Genomic DNA, 21,335 nt, shown 5'->3' on the forward strand with positions numbered 1-21,335 from the left:
AAATTATGCTAAGAAAATTTGCACTACTCACAGCGAGCCAAACAATTAACCCTAACAATAATAAGAATGTCTCAATGAGCAAACATACTGCTCAAGTCCAACAGCACTGGGCTGGATAACTATAACGCTTTAAACATTTAAGATAGGCAAGGAACTCTCTACATAGCACTATGACTAGTGTAGCAAAACAGCAAATGTAACACTTAAATAATTACGTACATGGCCCAGAGAGAACCTGATAGGGTCGGGGGGTGGTGGTGGGGGGGGGGGGGGGGGATTTCTCAAACAGTCTCTGGGAGGTCAGAGAACTTGAAGTGAACTACAGATGTGACGGTACGGCCGCATGGTCTTTCATTAACAAAAAGGAAAGGCATCGATGTGATTGGTCTAGAGATAAAACGTCACAAAGGGGGCAAACCGTGAACCTTGTCACGGCAAGATATTGCGTGACAAACCGTTTATTTCAGAAGGGTAACTCATATAATTTCTCCGACCTCCCTTTCATGGTTGTTTGCATTAACTTAAATTTATATTATAAATTGGCTTTAAAGTACAGCTTTGTACCAAGAAACACGATAATTATTGTTTAAAAATCCTAGAAAACTTTTAAGTTGTTCAGTAGATGGACCATGTATGGCTGATATATCAAACACTAAAGGCAGTTCTGTAAAGAGCAAACAGCATGCTTCCTTCATGTTCTCGTTTTTTGATGAGTCAAAAGATTCAACAAGATTGAAACAATAAGAACCGCCACCAAATTCAACAAAACATATAAATTACTGCTCCAGACATGAAAAGAATGCATAAATACCACAGCAAATGGCGCCCTGATGGACAAACTTGAAGAAGATTGATACAGACTGCAATAGACCATTTTACCGATTTGGCGGCCATATTAAATAAGTTAGATTTAAGGAGTATTATGGGATGCCCAGGGGGCATAAGCACATTCCGTTTAGTATTTACGAGCGCCCTTCTGGGCCTTTTTTTTTTTTAAGTTTTCTTAGAATAAGATTCTAATGGGAATAAAGATCGTTGTGCCGGGATTGGATGTATCAATGATCGCCTGTTCACCGTGAAATATACAGTGAAAGACCACACTTCTAATACTGAGAGAGTATATCGAAACATGCTCATGCCCCCTTGGGCATCCCATAATACTCCTTAAATCGAATTAATTCAATATGGTCGCCGTGTCGGTAAAAAGGTCTATTGTATTTTTTGAAAACTTCATGCTAGCCTAACCGTTTTTCAAAGTTTATTTTTGTCCTTTTTTAACGTTTGATACAATACCTGGACGACATATTTGTTGGACACAAGATTTCATTTTGTCATTTACAAGTAATTTTTCAAGTTCGATAACGAATAGGGATGCGCAATCGGCATTATGAGCGAAATGAATTAGACAGCCGTAACACAGCCCCTGGCCTAAAGGAGATGAAAAGATAGTTTAAACTGTCGTATCAATGACGGGTGCTTTTTTTCATTTCTGTACCTTTTTTACGGCTAGTTTTAAAGCGCATTGTTTGTTTTATATGTATAATTTCATCTGATTACTGAGTGGTCTGAATGAAATCTGTCTCTAAGAACCACAGCACGTAGAGCTTTAGTTCATCACCTTTTTTTTTTAAACATATTTGACGTTCTAAGTATTCCAGATGTTCCCATACCAGGAACCTCTTTGCAAATATTTAAGAAGAACAATTGAGTTTCCACAGAGAAAACTCCTTGGTGATTCTAATTCGCCATCAAGCGCTGGCTTTCGATAATCCCTCCACTGCGACAAGCAACTGCGGATCAAACCTTGACGAAATCTGGGTTAAAATTAGTTGAATGTGTTGCTTTACCAAATCCACGGCCTTGACAGTTACTTCGACTAGATCCCCAAGACCGACCTTCCCTTTAAATTGTCCCATATTACTGTTGTGTATCAAGCCATCCCTACCGACACCGCAGTCCACAAACGCACCAAATGAAGTCATGTTTGTTATGCGGCCACTCAGCTGCGTCCCCGGGTGAAGGTCTGATAGTGACGTCACGTTCCGTTTGAATAAGGGTTTCTGAAAATCTAATTATAGAAACATGAAAACTGAATGGAATTTAAAACAATTTCGTAAAGGCTTGCAAAGTCAAATACAAAGAAACAGGGGTAACGAGACAAAAATTGAGCTGACTTATTTATCAACTTCACTACAGGTCTACTTACTGACTCTTATGTCGTGGTCTGTTGGTTGTCTAAGACCGTCAATTATGTTGTGCAGTGTAGGAACACCAACATTTAAGCGCCCTGCTAGCTCTTCAATCTCTGCAAGCGATCAAGAAAATGAAAAATACAGAAGTCAGTGAGGTACATTAGCTAACTTGGAGAAGATTATGGGCAACCACGAACAAGTGAGTAAGGATCTAAGAGCATCCTGTAGCAGAAAACTGGTGAACGCATTTCACCAAGCGATGTTGACTTCAGTTGGTGTTAAGAAACCAACGACAACAAACCGGCAAAGCTGTCATGCTACGGCCCCAAAAAGTAAGCATGCAGAAGTGTGGCAGCTGCTATTTTTTAGGAGCTTCTACTACATTGTACAAGCAAGTCTGCATCGTGATATCCATGTATCTATGCTTTATAGCAACAATTAAAACGCCAAGCCCTCGCACCATAAAGAAAAAAGGGAAGAAGGACCGTCTGATCGCAGGCATCTTGTAGCAATAGGCAGAAAACTAGGAAACGCTTTTCATCAAGCGATGTTAAGTTTAGTTGGTGTTTATCAAGAAACGTTTTTAATACTTATCGGTTGGTTAGACACAACTTATAATTCAAGGATAAAGTAAGTGTGTGGAGTTGCAGCCTTCGTAGAAAAAAAAAAAACAAACAAACAAAAAAGAAAAATCATCATTAACAACCACAACAACAACACACCGGCAAAAATCCCACAGATATAGTCAGCACTTCTGACTTTGCGTAAGCAGAAGTGTGGCAGCTGCTATTGTCTTGGAAGATGGGGGCATCGTTACTTTTATTTACTCCGACTATTTCTCAAAAGGGTATAGAGCTAATCATTTGAGACGTTACGAAAGCTGCTAAGCCTGCGAGCAAGCTCTCCGCGGTGCTTTGGCGGCGGAGTGGGAAAAGAAAGGAGGACTTGCAAATACGTCTCTAGAATTCGATTTCCACCTCCAGTTCCCCTGTGGCTCCCCGTTGACTGAGCGGTCAGATTTCCGCCAATCAGCGCGAATGTAAACAAATATTGAAAAAAAAACACGTGCCAAGGGTAATGACGTCATTACTTGTCATCTCCGCCAATGAGCATATCACATCGACTTTTCCGATGCAGATATTCAAATTCCAGAGACGTTATTGCAAGCTATCCTTCCCTTCCTCGGAGAACTTGCTCGCAGGCTAAAAGCTGCTGCACAGACTGAACACTTATCACAGCTCGAATAGAGCGGTTTTCACTTGACTGTCGAAAGGGATTGGTTTTGGTTTTGGTTTTGGTTTTACTACGCCCTTTGGTTGGCTAGTGTATTTACTTTGGTTTTGGTTTTACGACAGTCAAGTGAAAACCGCTCTAAGAATGTTGCGAAACAAAAGTAATGTTGAAAGATCAAACATTACTTACTTCGAGACTGGAGAAAGTTGTCGATAGCATTTTTCACCATTGGCTGTCCGATCTGTCCTGGCAAAATACCCAGCAACTGCATCAAACTTTAATGGAAGAACACAACCACGGTCAGATCCTGACTTCCCAGAGAGTATTTATGAAAACAAACAGGGCTTTTTTTTAAAATCAATTTTTATTTATTTATGGTAAATTGTAATTTGTTTACCCATGGAGCACTGAGGAGTTCTTAAGCACTCGTTAAAATGTGCCCGTGCGCTCCAGATGGAATTGGAATTTGGAAGCATTGTTCTTTTAAGGAGAGGGGGAAACCAGACTACCCGGAGAAACACCTCCCGGAGCAAGGGAGAGAACCAGCAATAAACTCAACCCACATATGGTGTCGACGCCAGGATTCGAACCCGGGCCACATGGGTGGGAGGCGAGTGCTCTTACCACTGCGCCATCCTTGCTCCCCCAAAGAGCTATATAGGATGCCCTGGTCTATATTGACCATATTGACGTAATGGGTGAGACTGGGTAGTCTGCTACACAGCCGTTTTTAGTGTCGTCACGCAACGCTCCTCCCCACAAACGGCTGCTGAAAACCGAACTGCATTCCTTTCCCTTTGTGTTTGTGGTCTAACGAACAAGCCAATCATGTATAAGAAATTTGACAATACGTGAGCCGCAGGGCGCTAGGAAGCGAGCACGTTCTCAGTTTTCGACAAATCAATCAATCGTCGCTGAATTTAGACGGGCTCTGTGTTTTCAAGCAACGAAAAGGTTAATTTGCATAAAAGTTTGTTTTAATCGGTCAAGAAAGTTCCAAGTAAAAAAAAGGTTTGGTAGGCCTAGAAGACTTTTACCAGGATCGGTTGGTTCTTCATTTAACGTGCATATGTACTGATATGTAATGAAGAATTTTTAAATGTGCCGGATGTGCTCATTGTGTTCCTGTGAAGGCTAAACTCTCAAGGGTACTGATTCAAAAAGCAATCTTATAAATTATCGATGAGCGATTTCCCGAAACTATACCTGGCAACTTTATGAGCACATCCATGTTGTGCATCGCAGTTTGCTCGACTTGCTTGCTGCTGCTACTTATCTCCTAACCTTTGCATAGGACTCGACTACGACAACACTAATGTAGTTAATTGCTTGTTTTCACACGACGATTTTGATTATTCTGTCATTCACACATGGGGCACCGATATACCGTAAACGTGGCGCGAACACGCTCCAGAAAATGGGAGCTGAATTATAATTGGCTAATCACGGGAAAGGAATGTAGTTCGGTTTTCAGCAGCCGTTAGTGGGGAGGAGCGTTGCGTGACGACTCTAAAAACGGCTGTGTAGCAGACTAGAGACTGGGTAGATGTAATTTCGAATTGCATTATGGTACTGTTTTGAGGAACAAAATAGGCCGTCAGTACGATGACGTATTTTTACTAAGTAGACCAGAATTTATTTGTCTTTTTCGTTCACATTTATGTTTGGCAATCCCAGCGAGGTTTCAATGACAAAAACCCTAATTCCCCCAAGAAAGCAAAGCCCTGAAGGATTTTGAGAGCGAGTTGGAAAAATCGCGATGAAGCCTTGTCGTGGTATCTTAATCTCCATATTTACCTTTCGGCCACGGGATAAGATTCGGGATGAATCCACGTCATATCCAACGGATTAGCACAGAACTCTTGCTTCCCATTTTTCATTTTCTTTTTCTTTTTTACTCCTTCCTCTGCGCCATCACCCTTTCTTTTCTTCCCTCGCACAGTCGGCTTTTCTTCTTCGTCAGAATCTAATACCGTAACAATCTCGCGACCACTATCTACAGATGTGCTGCTAAGCGCACTGATAGATGGCTTTGAAGTATTGCTATGGAAACGTAAGGCGTTGATTATTCTGACAAACCCAACGCACTGCTCATACGACTTGAGCCCAATCCCCTTAACTTCCTTCAGCTGATCGCGGTTGATGAAGGCGCCATGTTCTTCTCTCCAAGCCAAAATGGCTTTGGCTTTCTTTTCATTTAAACCAGCTATGCGTCTGAAATGGAAAATAATGTATATGTAACTGATCATGAGAATTAGTGCCCAAGATCAGTTCATTGTCGGCCAATAATTCACGACTAGGCCTCAGTTGATCACAAGGTAAATAGTACTATCCGCCAGAAAGATATAGACCTTTACATTCTAAGACGAGGACGACGCCGAGAACGAAATTGTCTCAATACTAAATAGTGTACGCGCGTGGACCAGCGTCTTTTTGGCGGGAAAACATGATAGCCTTCGTCATTCTACTACGAGAGCGAGAATGTTTTAGTGGTGGAAACAAGTTATCAAATGTTGGAAGTTTTATCATTTTGCGATTAAGAGCGGGATTACCCTCCTTCAATAAAAATAACAGTCCTATCGTTTCTGGAATCCGAGAAACACGCGAAACAAAAAAAATAAATAAATAAATAAGTCAAATCTCGTATCTTAGTCGTTCTCTTCCTCAAATCTAATGGGCTGGCGGGAACTAGTTATCAAATGTTTCATAGAATTTTTATCGTTCTGCGATCGGGATAGGGCTTAACCTCCTTTAATATAGATAACAGTGCCAAGAGTCATCGGCAGGTAAATTTCTTGAGGATACGTGAAAAAATTGTAAGTCAAATCTCGTACTCGTAGTCTTTCTCGTCCTGGGCTCAGTCGTTCGAACGCCGGTTAGCACTAACCCGGGGTTAAATTTTAACCCGGCTTTTTTTTTTCTTGTTATCAAAAGCACTGTCTCAGATAATTTCGGTATTCTTTTTAGAGTATCCAATCATCAAATTGTAGGCAAAAAGAATTAAACTGATTTTGAATTTTAAGCTATAATATTTGAGTTCAAAGTCTCCACTAACCCTGGGTTATCTTAACCCAGCTTCGAGCAACCCAGACCTTGAGTGTAACGGTTTCTAGTAACTACCCGGAGGGCAAGTAATAGGAAAACCCATTGCATCATCCACTGGCCAGGGATTTATCAACCTTTTGAACAACTTAGGCCCGATGGCTAGTGACAGTTACCTTAACATGCTAATACCCGCCATGTTTAAGTCAACTCCGACAAAACTGACACAATCTTCCACAACACCGTCCAGCGCGCCTCGCAGCAAAGTCTCAGGGATGTCATGCTGAAACATATCACGAGAACATAAGTACACATACGTAAATAGTTAGACACTTTCCCGGAGGGCGGGGGTTAAGGTTCCATCCAAACGAATCCGGGTAAAAAAAATCCGGTTTAAAAAATGTCCCGATTAGTATGAACGTTACCTAAGCAACCAGAACGGTGAAGTCTGCGAAAACGTCACTTACTATAAGTGAGTTTACGCTGTTTTGAGCGTCATCCCTGTTATCCCATTTATTTCTTTTATTTTGTCAAATGTCAAAAAATTCATTTCAATACAATATTCGGCGGGTTTACAATTAGATGTACATTTGGCTATTCAATTTTGTACGAAATACGCGAGCTTTAACAAGTTTTGAGAGAAGCAACTTATCGGCAGGTCACCGACAGTTTGTCAACACTTCGCCGACTGTCAGCCAACAAATGGTGGATGTGCGTTGTGAAAAAAACTCGGCCAACAGTCGTCCAACAGTCGGCCGACTGTTGGCCAGCTGTTGGTCGAACGTCGGCCAACTGTTGGCCGGTTGTTGATCGTCTGTCGGTTTAGGGGAGTCCGTTTACAGATGGATAGGCCTATAACTGGGGGAGGTTCAATTCCCACAGGACCACCAAAATTGCCGCCTTCATTGTTTTGGAAAACCAATAGAGAGATTTAAATTTGAGGACGAGGATGACTACGAGGGTGACAATTAATTTTCAGTTTCCTCGCCTATTCTTTAAAATGCACACCTCGGAAAGCTTCATTGTACTTTTTTCACCAACAAAGTTAGCATGCTTATTTCCGTTGAAGGAGGTTAAGCCCTCTTCCGATCGCCAAGTGATACAATATACACAATTTCAACTTCAGGTCCCGAGGGAAAACAAAACTAACTGGTTTCCCGAGAGACCTGACATTAAGTGTTTTGTTAGATTTCTAGACTTTCACTTCAACGGCAACAAAAGAATAACCGAAGCGTACCAAAACAGTCGACTTGGTGCTTATAAAAAATCATACAAATTCAATTCCTAAAATTAAATCACACCCTTTTCCTCCATGCTTTGATCACGTGCTGTAATGTAGCCCGAGCGGGGTACATTGCTTAATATATCACAATCAGGATACATTTGATTTTAGTCAAGGCCACGTGACCAAGAATCAACCAATGGGAGTTCCTGCTGAGTTAAGTGAAAGTCTAGGAATATAACAATTTCTAACATTTGATAACTTGTTTTCGCCACCACTAAATTCTCGCTAAAACTCGTAGTAGAATGACAACGGCTACTACACTTTCCAGTCAAAACAGCGTTGATTCGCGCGCGAGCACTGTTTTAGTATTGGACAAATCTCGTTGTCGTAGTCGTCCTCGTGTCAGAATCTAAAAATCTCTAATATGCCAGACGGGACGTCATCCAAAAACGAATTATAGATATGAACCAGGCACGGAGAAGTAATTCAAAGCTTCAAACTTCTCAAAAGTACTTATCGAACTAACCTGGTACATCCCAATGCCCAAATGTTTGGGGTCGATTTTTACAAGCTCCACAAGAGGATCCTGTAACCTCCTACCGATGGAGACTGAACAAAGTAACACAACTTCACATAACGATGATGATGATGATGATGCTGATGATGATGATAATAATAATAATAATAGTAATGATAATAATGATAATGATAATGATAATAGTAATAACCTCAGCTTGCAGCGGAGGCCAACCCAACTGAGAGTCTCTCCTAACAGGGCCCTTCTACACCAGAACGGGCAGGTACCAACACAGATGGAAGAAACACCAGACAGAAATGGACACGAGAGGATTACATTGAGGTCATGTTCTGCTATTACAAGGCAAAGGCAGATCCCAGTAAAGAAGTAACAAAAGAAACATACAGAATATGGAGGGAAAGAAACCTAAATGAAAGACCCAATCTAACAGACAACGCACTAATGAACCAACGTAGATATATTGAAAAACAAAACAAACTTACAGAAATTGGAATAGATAATATCAAGCAACGGATTGAAAGTGAATTAAATGTACAAAACAACCAAACAGATAGTGTAGTAGATGATGTGTTTGTAGAAGAAGCCAACAACCCTTATAAAGAAACAAATGATGTTGAGGTAGAACCATCACAAAATCCATCTGAGATCGAAGACCCAGTTAAAGAAATTAAGAGGACAAGAGCTGAATAGGAAAACATCAGGATGAGAGAGAGGCCCCCTCCACCCAAGATAACAGTGAGCACAAAAGCTGAGCTGTTGAAGCAAACCAAGCAATGTAACTGGTAATAGCAGAAGAGGCACCCAGCCTCAATGACATCAATCTGCTACAAAATGTGAGTGCGTACGTAATATCTGAAAAGATGGGTAAAACGCCAAGAATCCCAACGAGAAAAAGCAATAAACGGCAAGAACCAAAAGCAATACAAGAATAGAGAATCAGATTAAAGGCATGAGAGCTGATCTGTCGATAATAACAGACATGGTACAGAAAGGTGAAAACCCAAAAGTTCTCCAAGAAAAAGCAACGAATAAAAATGAAATACAAAGTAACGACAAACCAATAACTGCAAACAAGAGAATCCCTCAAAATGAAAATTGAAGCAAAAGCCCAAAGAATCAGGAGATATGTAAAAAGAAGTAAACAATACAATCAAAACCAGATGTTTGCAAACAATAGAAAGAAGTTATTCAGAAACCTTAGTAAAGAACAGATACTTGTTGAAAAACCACCAAAGAAAGAAGAAACAGAAACATTTGGCGTAACATATTGGAGAACAATAGAGAGCATTACCATTCAGCAGAGTGGATAAAGAGAGAGGAGCAGAAATATGTTGATACAGAATGCCAACCCTGGGAGGACATAAGCCAAGATAAGTTGCAGACTGCATTAAAGAAAGCAAGCAACTGGAAGTCACCTGGCCCTGATGCAGTTACTAACGTGTGGCTCAAGCAAGTCACAGCACTACATCTACATCTGCTGAATACATATAACCAAGCAATAGAACACCCAGAAAATCTGCCTGATTGGTTCACAACAGCAGAAACATACTTACTACCAAAGAACAAAGACACAGAGAACCCCAAGAACTACAGACCAATTGCCTGCTTATCAACATCCTACAAAGTGCTCACACTCGATTTTAACAGAAAGAAGCTACACACATATCACAAAGAATGATATATCGCCGGAAGAACAGAGAGGTTGTGTCAGGACTTCAGATGGATGCCAAGATCAGCTCCTAATGAATACGATGATCATAGAAGACTGCAAAAAGAAGATTACAGAAATACCTATGATAGTGTCATTCATAGTTGGATACTAAAGACCTTAGAGATGTACAGATTTAATGAAAAACTCATCAAGTTCATGAAAACTTCGATGAGCAACTGGAACACCACAATGAAGCCATTTCACAATGATGGATGTATCACAGCAGATCAGATTAAGATCAAAAGAGGGATCTTTCAAGGAGATTCATTCTCACCTAGAACTAGCAATACAGAGAATGTAGCACATGAAAAACCGAAGTGATCCCTGTGGTTGTTGGTGTGCTTGGTACAGTAAAGAAGGGGATGGTAGAAAACATCAAGAAAGTATCAGAGAGAGCTACTGTGACAGAGACCCACAAGATCTGTATGCTGGGATCTGCACAATGCTCAGGAAGGTGCTTTCTGTACGAACAGAATGATTGACTTCAGCGACTGATGCCCCAGGTGCATGGTTTGCGCCCGTCTGATCCACAAAAAGAAAACCAGCAAAGACTATGACAGAAGAGACAATAATAATAATAATAATGTTAATGATGATGATAATAATCGATTTTGCTATAACGTATTTCTAGTAATAATAATGACTTTAATACAATACATCCACTGTGTGGCTCTTCGCCTGTAACTCTAACTAGTGTTTAACTAAAATTAGTGCTTAAAAAACTACATCTTTAGGTACTAAGTGTAATATGATAATAACAAAATTATAGCAGAGCTCTCGCGCGCGCTTCGCAGCAGAGCACTATGGGTAAGAAAACTTGGTTATCTATGCATCCAATAAATTTTGGTTCTTAGAAAATCGTCCGTACGCGTCAGTACGTACGTATACCCCTTCATGTAAGCCGGGGTGAAATTTTGCACTTCAAGCACCCGCCCGTTTCGAAGGTAAATCGCCGGACTCCTAGAGATAAAAAAATAACAACAACGAAGCCAATTCTTTCTTTCGACTTAATTTTAATGTCCACATTGACTCTGATAACAGAGAAAGAGCTAAAGCGAGAAATAAAAAAACAAACAAACAAACAAAGAAACAAAGGACACATATTTCGTTGGAAGGAAAAAATGAACATTTTATAGCGGCGGTGGGAATTAATGCTAGCGGCCACCAGGGTGAAAATGAGTGGCAGCGAAAAAACAATAAACAAGAATATTTCCTCCATAAAAAGTGGAAGTTTCTGAAAGTTTCACGGTGAAGTCGTGTAAAACAACGGCAAAGAAATGTACATAAAAAGTTACCCTTCTAGCAGAGTCGCTTCGATCTTTCCTAGACAAGTCGGGAAAGAGGAAGCGACTCTGCCGACATCTTCAAGGTTCTCTGATCTGCCGATCATCCAGCTTTTTGGATGAGTAAGACAAGTTTTATACTGGATAAACCAGTTTTATCTGTGCACGCACGCACATTCTGGAATTTTGGTGACTCTTTTTGTGCCTACGCTCCATAGAAAAACAAATAGCTGCCACTTCAATTTCATGCGGGAATTTTGAGAAAATTATAGATTGAACGTCCAGTTTTAGAAAATTGGAAAATGTACCCAGATTCGAGATGGATTTTGTTTTGGATTTAACCATGTACTTAGCCGATTTTGCTGCGTTAACGAATTCACAATCCAGTAAGTGTTACGCGAAGTTTTTGGAAGGATAAACAAATGGGTTTTGAATAAAAATAATAATATTTAAGAAACAATATCTATGCTTATTCTTCTGTGTTTGCAATAACATTAATTCAAAATAAGATCATGAGGCTACAGAATCCATGTTGCATTTAAATGATCGATGCTTTTACAGCTGTTTGTCGATAACACCTGACTTGCGATGCCAAAAACGTGTTTGGATTTTGTTTTTCTACGACGTCAATCAAAATCTGAAGAAGCGGCGCTTTCTTCGCTTTCTCGCCTTTTATTCATCTTGGCGAACCTCTTAGGAACAAAAAGGTCGTCGTTCGTGATTTGTGATTGGTGGATTTCGATCCGTTTTTTGTGTTTCTGTGTTTCAAGGTTAGATGCTTTGTTTTTGAAAAGCACCGTAAGTTTTACCTTAGCTCTAAGAATTTTTTATCTTCTTTACACTGAAACATGGCAAGTTTAGATTCCAAAGGTGACATTGTTCCTACAGACCTTCCAAATCCAGAGGAAACACAGATACGGAAGGGTGAAAATGAACCGGTACGTTCCCGCTGACATTTACATTTGCTGACAAACACAGTGAATGTTACGGTGACGGTTTGATCGACGTCGCAGAAAAATTTGAATTTGGAGCATGCTCAATATGAATTGTTGAGGATGTCGGCAGAGGTTCCTTCCTCTTCCCGACTTATCTAGGAAGATCGAAGGAGACTGTTCGCAGGGTAATAAAAAGTGTGCTGCACGTGCAAAGTTGTTTTTTGCTAATAAGAGCGGATTTTTTTTTGCCGTTTTCGTTGCCGTCGCCGCTTAGCATTACACGATTTTATATTTTGTTTGAGTAAACTATAGATACATGTATCAAAGAGAGCTTCCCTTTTAGCCCTGGCTGAATCTATACATTATTTTCTATAAGAATATTAATAAAAGAAGAAAGCGTAGTACGTTACTGTATGACAAAATAAATACTGATCAAGGTATTCCGTTATGTTCTTGACCTCAGCAGGTAGGTGGTTGAAAACTGAGGTAGCCAGGTCGTGAAAAGTGTTGTTTTCAATAGTAGGAACCCTGATAGTTGGGGCTACTGAAGATCTCAAGTTATAGGAGTCAACGTTGTGTAAACCAATTACAAATAATCTGAAAAGTTAGTGTCATAAAGAGCTTTCAAAGTCATTTTTAGCATTGTCATTTTCCTCCTCTGGACTACTTACCCGTGAATACTGACCTTTCAATAATAATAATAATAATAATAATAATAATAGTAAGGTTTTTATGAGCGCATTTAAGAATCTCAATGCACTTACATGTCATAATAAAATAAAACGTAATGATGATACTAACAGTCGATTCTAAAATTGAAAAATGATAATACCTACAGATATAGAATAAATTTAAATAAAATAAAAACCTATATAATGTTTCTCGTTACTAAAAATAAAATTTCCGAAATAGGAATGTTTTTAGGGCAGATTTAAAGGACGAAAGGGAAGCTGCATTTTTAAGAGAATAGGGAAGAGTGATCCGTAATGCAGGTGCACAGAAGGAAAACGCACGTTGGCCGTGTGTCACAGAATTCATAGTGGGGACAGTAAGAAGCGATTCGGAGAATGAACGTAGACTACGTGGTGGATGATATTCTTGTAGCAGGGACGACAAATAGGCCGGAGAAAGTCCATGAAGAATCTTGAATATTACACGTGATTCAATGAGATTTCCTTTAATAAAAAATGTACACATAGAAGTTTTGGTCTATTTGTTTTTGTCATCTTGAAAACCAAGAGACCGGAAGTAAATAAATTTTCTCCTTACCAGCTCCTCTGAGACTTGCTTCAAGGCTTGGAAGCTCAGTAGCTGCTTCAGGAGAGGCACTGTAAACAGAGGCCCCATCTTCGCTTACTATACTGAAACAAAAACAGACAATTCCAAATTGTAACCTTCGTAATATCCACGTTGTAACCTTGCATTGATCTGATTGTTTATTGATCGTCCCTGTTAGACAGTAATTACGCTGCCTTAAAATGAACTTAATGAGGCAACTGCAGGATCGAGGATAAGACCAGTGTGATTGATATAGGGAACTAAGTGCGCTTTCCGGATATAAATCAAATGGAACGGACCATTTCGTTTCGGTCCAACCAAAACATTTGCGACCAGCTTTGAAGGTGGTCCACTTTGAATGGTTCAACCGGTCGGACTGACTGTCCACGGCCACTTTGGGCCTGAGGAACTGACAGCAATTTTTGGCGAAAAAAATAAACATATTTAGTCAAGTTTAGTTTAGGTTAGTCAAATAAGGACCGAATGCCAAGAACAAACTTCTAAACGAAACATAAATAGTAAGATTCTTGAGAGGTTATTTTGGCAGATTGGAGCCGCACATACATGTAAGTAGCCAGCTAACATACAACAGCTTACCCTAAAAAATGTCCTTGATAAAGGAGGAGAGATGGTAAATTTTAAGGTCGGTGAAGAAATGAGGTTCAATTCCTGTCGGGTACTCAGATTTTTTCATCGTCCCGTGTTCGTGACATGTTGATCACATCATTTCTCATTTCTTCACTGAGCTTAAAATTGACCATCTTTCTTCATTTTATAACACACATGGCGATTTCGACATTGCTGATCCTAGCAGCACGCAGGACGCATATCATACATGAATCTTGTATATGGCCCATTCGCCACGAGTCCTTCGTACTTCAGTGGTTAGAGCATCCGACCGGTAGACGGAAGGTCATAGTTTCAATTCCTCTCGGGGACTCAGCTTTTTTTTCACCGTCCCGTGCTCGTGACATGCTGATCACTCCCTTCCTTTCGACGCCTCTTATGTAGGCTATTACAATTGTCCTTTGAAAATCTGCCACCGCTAAATGGCAAGGCGAAATGACTGAAATCCCTGGAGTATGTCAAAATCCCATAGAGTTCTCTTCCTTCCAGTTCCCGAATAAGAGGACATGGAAAAGTGCATACAAAAAAAACAAACAAACAAACAACAACAACAACATTACAACAATTAAATTAAACAAAAAACAAACCACCAGTTGTATGATATAAATGCACTTTCACCACGGGTAATTGCATTAATAGGAAATTGTCCGCTTCAAAGCAAGTTTAATAATATTGAATTATTATTACCAATAAGCGATATCTTGAGGTGCAAATGCACGCTGTTTGATGAGCTCACTGATAAATGTTTCTGCATCGCGACATCCTACGCCGTTACCGATGGCAACGTAATCGCATCTGCAATGAAACAATTCTGTGTGGTAATTATAAAGAACGTGTTTACCCAGGATGACTACGTCAGTTTAGAAAAAAACTGCTATCAATGCGGGCCCTGCTAATCAAAATCTAGCTAAAAAACTAAAAGGAAAAAAAGAAAAAAAAAAAGACTGACAATAATACTATCAAATTAGAAAAGTTAAAGTTTATGCAAAACACTATTTATATAATGTAAATACGAATTAAGACTTATCAAAATTATTAAAAATCCTTGCTCCTTTGTAAAAGAATGATTGCTGCGTGCGTGCACTTACATGTAAGATTTACTTTTTCCAAAACTAAATTTTTACCGTTTCTTGTGTTATAGTTAAGAATGCGAAAGTTGTGTAACTTAAAGTAACTTTGAAGATAGCTAGGTGTAGTAACTTAAAGCTAAGTTCACGCGGTACCGGATAGTTCTTCGTGCCGAAACGAAAAGCCATCCGGTATTGTAGGAACAGTAATGGCACAGATCTGGAACAAGTCGTTCACCACAACGAACATCGCACCGGAGCCGTTGGCCGAGTGGTTTTGGTGAACTAAATCCCAGTCCTCACTCCTGGATATTTACTTCCGTTTTAGAGGATTTCAGTCCTTGCTCCTACTTATTCACTTCCGTCGCCAGGGTCTTCTTGTTTCCAGTATGGCGGCCGCTGTTATTATTGGAAAACGAGAAGACCCTGGCGACGAGGTTGGTAATCAGGAAGTCCCGGAATCATTCTTTGTTTCTGAGTGTATCACAGGTACCCCGGGCTCAGGAATGAGGATCGTTGTTGCGCAACAGAAATATTACAACGGTTTGTATGAAGGCTCATTTAACGGTCAAGAATAGCACTAAAAATACATTCAGAACTTCTTACTTTGTCTCTTGTTTTATTTATGAAGTGTACAAGACAGTTTTTTAGAAGTGCTGATAGATTGCTGTTTTCCCCCATCAACCATCACTGTTCAACTTCCTGTTCGTATTCACCTGTATTTTTTAACGAGGTCAACCACTGTGCTCTTTGCTTGTTCAATTTTTGCCTTCTTTCCAAATGGAAAGATTACCCTTGTCTCCAGAACTTCACCTATAGTACAATGAACCCACTAGAATTGTAATCCAAGATTCAATTTTAGTTATCCAAAGAGCTAAACATTAAATGCATGAACAAAATTGTAAAAAAAGGAAGGTACATGTAGTGTGCACAGTGTTCCCTCTTATTACAACATGCAGGAAAAATACTCTTTACTTCCACTTTCTACTGAACCGACCCAGTGAACAGTTCCCTGAGGGGGCATGCATTGGTCTAGTGAGGGGGAAGTTCTCTCTTCCCCCCTATACCCCCTTATTACTCTCTCGCTTGCTACCTGTTCCCAACAGCAGCTGTATAACAGACCCCTGAGGCCAGCTACAAAATCGTAACAGTGGGCGTAACAGCTATCGTTGAGCACAAATCTCAGTTGAACTCTCTACTCCCTAAACAAGAAGACATCACTGTTTATATAAACTTTGTTCTTGTTATTCAAAGTCATAACGCGAGTGAAACAGAGGAATCTTTTGTTTCAAGAACAAATGCGCTTTTAGTTGGCACATTAATATGAAATGAAATCAGGAAATAAAATAAGCAAATTAGCCAACGACACAATTGTAAAATTAAGGCGCCATTGAACATGCATTACTGAACTCACCAGTGGTGCTCAGAACTGCTAATTTACATCCATGAGAGAAGCCTGGGTCGAGCCCAAGCACGCTCATTCCCCTGACAGGAGGGGTGAGGAGAAGACGATAAAGGTTCATCATAAATAGATCAACACTTTCCTTTTCTGCCTGTTTGGTTAACGACGTCCTAAAATAATTGGAGCAAGAAAAGCAATAATAAATGACGACTCAGTTTCTCTTGTGCCCTGGTCATCTGTAGTTAATATCACAAAATCAACACTTCGTCATCTTTTAATACAGAAAAAAAACCTGTTAACTAGAACTCCACGCAGATTTGAATTATTAGCTTTACTTGCACGGTGCTTTAGTTTCAGCTTGGCCGAAAGGGTACAGTGAATTTTGGAGATAAATGCCTTGAAGTCGATTATACTATAACCTTGTCAAGGAAGTCCTCTACAACCATGACCTCAGCGCATGATGTTAAAAGACAAATTACCTGGATTGTCTGGTGACTTTGGGTTTAATAAGTCTGTTATAAGCATCGTCCACTGCGGCGTTAAATAACTTTTTGATGTTTCCTGCAACAGAGGAAGGTCTAATGAGATACAACTTAAAAGCCGCATAGCCAAAAAAAATATATGCATTGTATGCTGACATACATCTACGCTTAGCTATTTCAATAAACGTACTCGAAGAACCTACGATACCAAAAAGCATAGCAAAATAGGCAACTCCAAAAAACATAACTAAATAATTAATAAACTCAGCCACTGAGTAACAATGTCAAAAAATCACTGACGTAAACTTCTGTTACGATTTACACCATTATATGGCAATGACAACCAAAAACATGTTGTAAACGAATAACAAAGTAGGCACGACCTACCCACACTACTTTACGTACCGTAGGCTTGAGGCCCTTAAATCTGACTACGTTAACCCCTGTACAATGTAGTTAAAATAGCTATACAAAGTCAAAGCTACCGCAAATACCCCCACCCCGCCTTCCACAAGAAAAAAAAAAAAAAACGAGGTTGGCCATCTACAAGGGGCTCCAACGACAGACGAATCTTTATTACTGTACTTATAGTCTCTTTATGGCAAGTAATTTCTCGCGCACTCATTGGTCGAGAGCTATTCATTTAATATTTATTTACTTTTCTTTTGCTATGAGAGTGTAGACAATGTACATGTACTTCACTGCTTTTTCATAGAATGTAAGCATACACGATGTACCTGGCGCGTCACAGGGCACCCATGTTTTACGAAGAAGAACGAGGAACTTCTTTTCTACGTTCTTGGGAATGGTTAGCTTGACTGTAAGGACCTTGTTCTGTTCTCCCCTGTTTAGAGCAAGTACCTTGAAAAAAAAAAACATATCAAGTTAAAAACATGTTCAATTGCCTAGATATTGAAAACAATAAATTTCTAACATCACCATGGCTGCTGTCAAACGATTTCAGTTGTAATTTTCAAGTGGTGTTAAGAAATGTAAGCGGATGTGTAACACGAAGAAAAGGATGTGGGCTTGGACCTCTGGGCGGAGCCTCTAACCTCTCCGTATAAAACTTTGTTGAGAAGCCTTCTTCCCCGCGCTCTCCAGCCCTGGCGTGGGCTGCTTTGAGATATTGTTTGCAAGGTGGTTCTAACTTTTTAAGCTGTGGAAAAATCCTTTCCGTTTTCAAAAAACTACGCGTCCGCACGCAGCGTATTTGATCGATTTTTGACCATTCACATGAAAATGATGGGAATACGATAGCTGCGTCCCTTAAGGTTGATTTCCACTAAGGCGTTTGTGGCTACGCATGTTAACGCACGTAAATTTTAATCAGGTAAATAAAATAGAGGCAAGATAAAAAGTGCTGAGCTTAAACGACAAGTTGAGCAAGGTTCAACTTTTACGCTTTACGAGCGACGTTTCGTGCTTTGCCTCTATTTTATTTGCGAGCGTAAATTTTACGCACGTAAAAATTACGCAACACTGGAAATCAACACATGGGGTGGACTGCCATTGTCGCGTAATTTTCACGTGCATAAGCACAAAAATTATTAGCGCGTAAGTAAAATAGAGGTGCTATGTGAAAGGACGCGCGTCAAATTTACCTGCAAACGAAAGTGAAAAATACGCGACAGTGGAAATCTACACATAGGGTGTATTTCCACTGTCGCGTATTATAAATTTTCACGTAGATACGCACAAAATTTTATGCGTGTAAGTTTTAAAAAATGGGGGTGAAATGTGAAAGGCCGCGCGTAAAATTTACGTGCATATGAACGTGTAAATTCTACGACAGTGGAAATCAACCAATAAGGTGGATTTCTATTGTCGCGTAATTTTCACGTGTATACGCACAAAAATATTACGAGTGTAAGTAAAATAGAGGTGATATGTGAAAGGCCGCGCGTAAAATTTATGTGCATACGAACGTGAAAATTAAGCGACAGTGGAAATCAACCTTTACAGTGTGTGCATAATGCTAGTGGCATAATACGGATGACATCATCGTATTCGGAAATCAAACCTACGCTCTTTCGTCTGTCCACACGATTAAACTTGTGTACAGACGAAAGACTGTTTTAAAAACGTCCGAATATGTGTGAATGGGGCCATCAGTTGAACAAATGAATACTTACTTGATGAGCTCTGACAGAAGAAACTGATAGTTTGAAGCCATGATACTGCTCATATTTCTTGTCTCCTCCACCTTCCTTCTTTTCTTTCGCGGCTGAACGAGACAAACTTGACTCAAGTTGAAGGGGTTGTTTTTCCAACCTGGAGAAAATTACACATTATAAATTAATACGGCTTTCACATTATATACGGGTACATGCATATTATGTAAGCCAAGCTGGTAAATGTGACACATTTTTTAAAATAACTCCTAGACCTCCTTGATACACAGGCATCCCAGGGTCACCCTATATCATATGCGGGCACTTATTAAAAGCTGCCACAACTGGCATTATTGTGCAATGAAACGATTTATAGGGTTGACATGGGAACAGTTTTATTTCGAAAAAAAAATCGCATGAACTGACCATGCTGTATTTTGGGGAAAAAAAGCATAACAATTGATAAACTTACAGTATCTATGCTATGTTTTTTTGTGCCCCAGATTTTAGATTCTAACAGCACCCAGTTTAACCATGCAGTATGCGTCATATCTTTCATCCTTAGTTCCAAGTTCTTCTGACTTATGGTCATCTTAGATGAGTTATAGGTCAAAATTAAATTTATTCTCTAAGAGACACAGGAAATTGAGAACCAACCTACAATACTAGTCACATTTATAGTTGGGACAGTTGGCATGTCAGAAGAAAAATAATCAACACTGGGAGGGAAGGAGCACAACTTTTTGTCGGAATATGGGTTCAGGGTAAGGGGTGTCCCTCGGGTACAAAACACGATTCTCCCTTTTTGGTGACTTATTATTTTCCAAAGCAATCAAATACTGCTGTGTTACATGTCTATAAAGTCCACTTCTGAAATGACTGACTGAATGGAACATGTCATTGTGGGTGGGGTTAGCCTATGTTAGGCAACATGATTGAAGTACAGTTGAACCTCCCGTAAGCGGCCATCCCAAATGCAAAGACTTAGTGGTCACTAACAGGAGGGAGCAAACATAGAGATCAGAGAATGTCAAGTGGTCACTTACAAGAGGTCCAAAACGATAGAAAATAATTAAACTTTAAGGCCCAAAAAGTGATTGCGGTCGCTTAAAGGGGGTGGTCATTTTCTAAAGGTTCCAGCTGTGAGGCTTTGACTGGGAAAGTTTTGTTGTTTTGTGTAGGGGGTTGCGCACGAAAGGTGGTCGCACATGGAGGTTCAACTGTAGAAACAACTGAGAATAAACAACAGCACTTACATCTTTTTAATTGAGCTCATTGTTTCACTGTTCTTAGCAATGACATCAGCCAAAATGTGTTGTATTCCCAGTGACACCTGCTTGATATTCTTCACACCTGCAAGTAGGCAAACCTGCATATATCGAATACGTCGTACGTGTACACATATTGTAAGTTCAAATTCTGCATTTTTTGTCAGTCTGATTTTGTTTTGTTGGTTTTGCTTGTTTGTTTGTTTAACAAAATAGAGACAATGAACTACAGAAGTGATAAACACTATACAGTCATAAATGTCATAGTTCATTTTTTATCGCAGGTAATTTTTATTTTTCTTTTGTTCCAACTTTATTAGCACACATTACCATACCCAAAAACAAAACAAAAACAAAAACTGCCTGAGCTAAAAAAAAAAATAATAACTACGTAACTGCTAACATATATACACTGTATGTTAATCTAGTTGATTGGAGTTTTAGTGATATATTGGAAGCTTCCTAAGAGGTTGCAGACCGAAGGCAACTCAAAAAAAATACAAAACAAAACCAAAAAAAAAAACGTACTAGAAAATTGACTGTGTATAGATTGATGCAAGCTCAATACCACAATAACTCATTATACATGTACACTAGTGCACATATTTTGGCAGTCTTTCACTTGCCCCTTTTTTACATCAGAGTTGTACTCCTCTGTCTATTGAACCCATCAACAAACAGTCAGGGTGTGAGGAAGGTGCCTGGTCAAACGAAGGGAGCTGCAAGCCAGCCTAGATGGTAACCATGACGACCATGTGAGCAGCAACCACCAGGCACCATCACAAGTGAGAAACTCAAATTAATGGAAAAATCTGCAGATATTTGCCCTTTGAAGGACATCCAGAAGAAAGGGAGGGCTCGGAGCAAAAACGGCTAAAGCTATGGCATGCAAAAGCAACATGAGCAAATACAGGTTTGTATTCGTGACCTCAAGGAAA

The 21,335-nt window shown here is 39.7% G+C and overlaps 1 protein-coding gene across 1 annotated transcript in view; it reads right to left on the reverse strand.

The window, feature by feature from the left end:
- Positions 1-21,335, reverse strand: part of LOC140944389 (S1 RNA-binding domain-containing protein 1-like) — a 24,365-nt gene continuing 3,030 nt past the window's right edge. The window contains exons 5-18 of the mRNA XM_073393540.1: positions 20,386-20,482; positions 19,151-19,289; positions 17,753-17,876; positions 17,013-17,094; positions 16,546-16,703; positions 15,848-15,944; positions 14,752-14,859; positions 13,429-13,520; positions 8,219-8,301; positions 6,644-6,750; positions 5,223-5,639; positions 3,615-3,700; positions 2,207-2,305; positions 1-2,068 (exon numbers count right to left, since the gene is read on the reverse strand). Coding sequence (XP_073249641.1) covers positions 1,749-2,068; positions 2,207-2,305; positions 3,615-3,700; positions 5,223-5,639; positions 6,644-6,750; positions 8,219-8,301; positions 13,429-13,520; positions 14,752-14,859; positions 15,848-15,944; positions 16,546-16,703; positions 17,013-17,094; positions 17,753-17,876; positions 19,151-19,289; positions 20,386-20,482 — 2,009 coding nt within the window. The 3' untranslated portion in view covers positions 1-1,748. The remainder of the gene's footprint in view (positions 2,069-2,206; positions 2,306-3,614; positions 3,701-5,222; positions 5,640-6,643; positions 6,751-8,218; positions 8,302-13,428; positions 13,521-14,751; positions 14,860-15,847; positions 15,945-16,545; positions 16,704-17,012; positions 17,095-17,752; positions 17,877-19,150; positions 19,290-20,385; positions 20,483-21,335) is intronic.

Source organism: Porites lutea, chromosome 7 (genome assembly GCF_958299795.1).
Source record: "Porites lutea chromosome 7, jaPorLute2.1, whole genome shotgun sequence".
NCBI classification, from domain to species: domain Eukaryota; kingdom Metazoa; phylum Cnidaria; class Anthozoa; order Scleractinia; family Poritidae; genus Porites; species Porites lutea.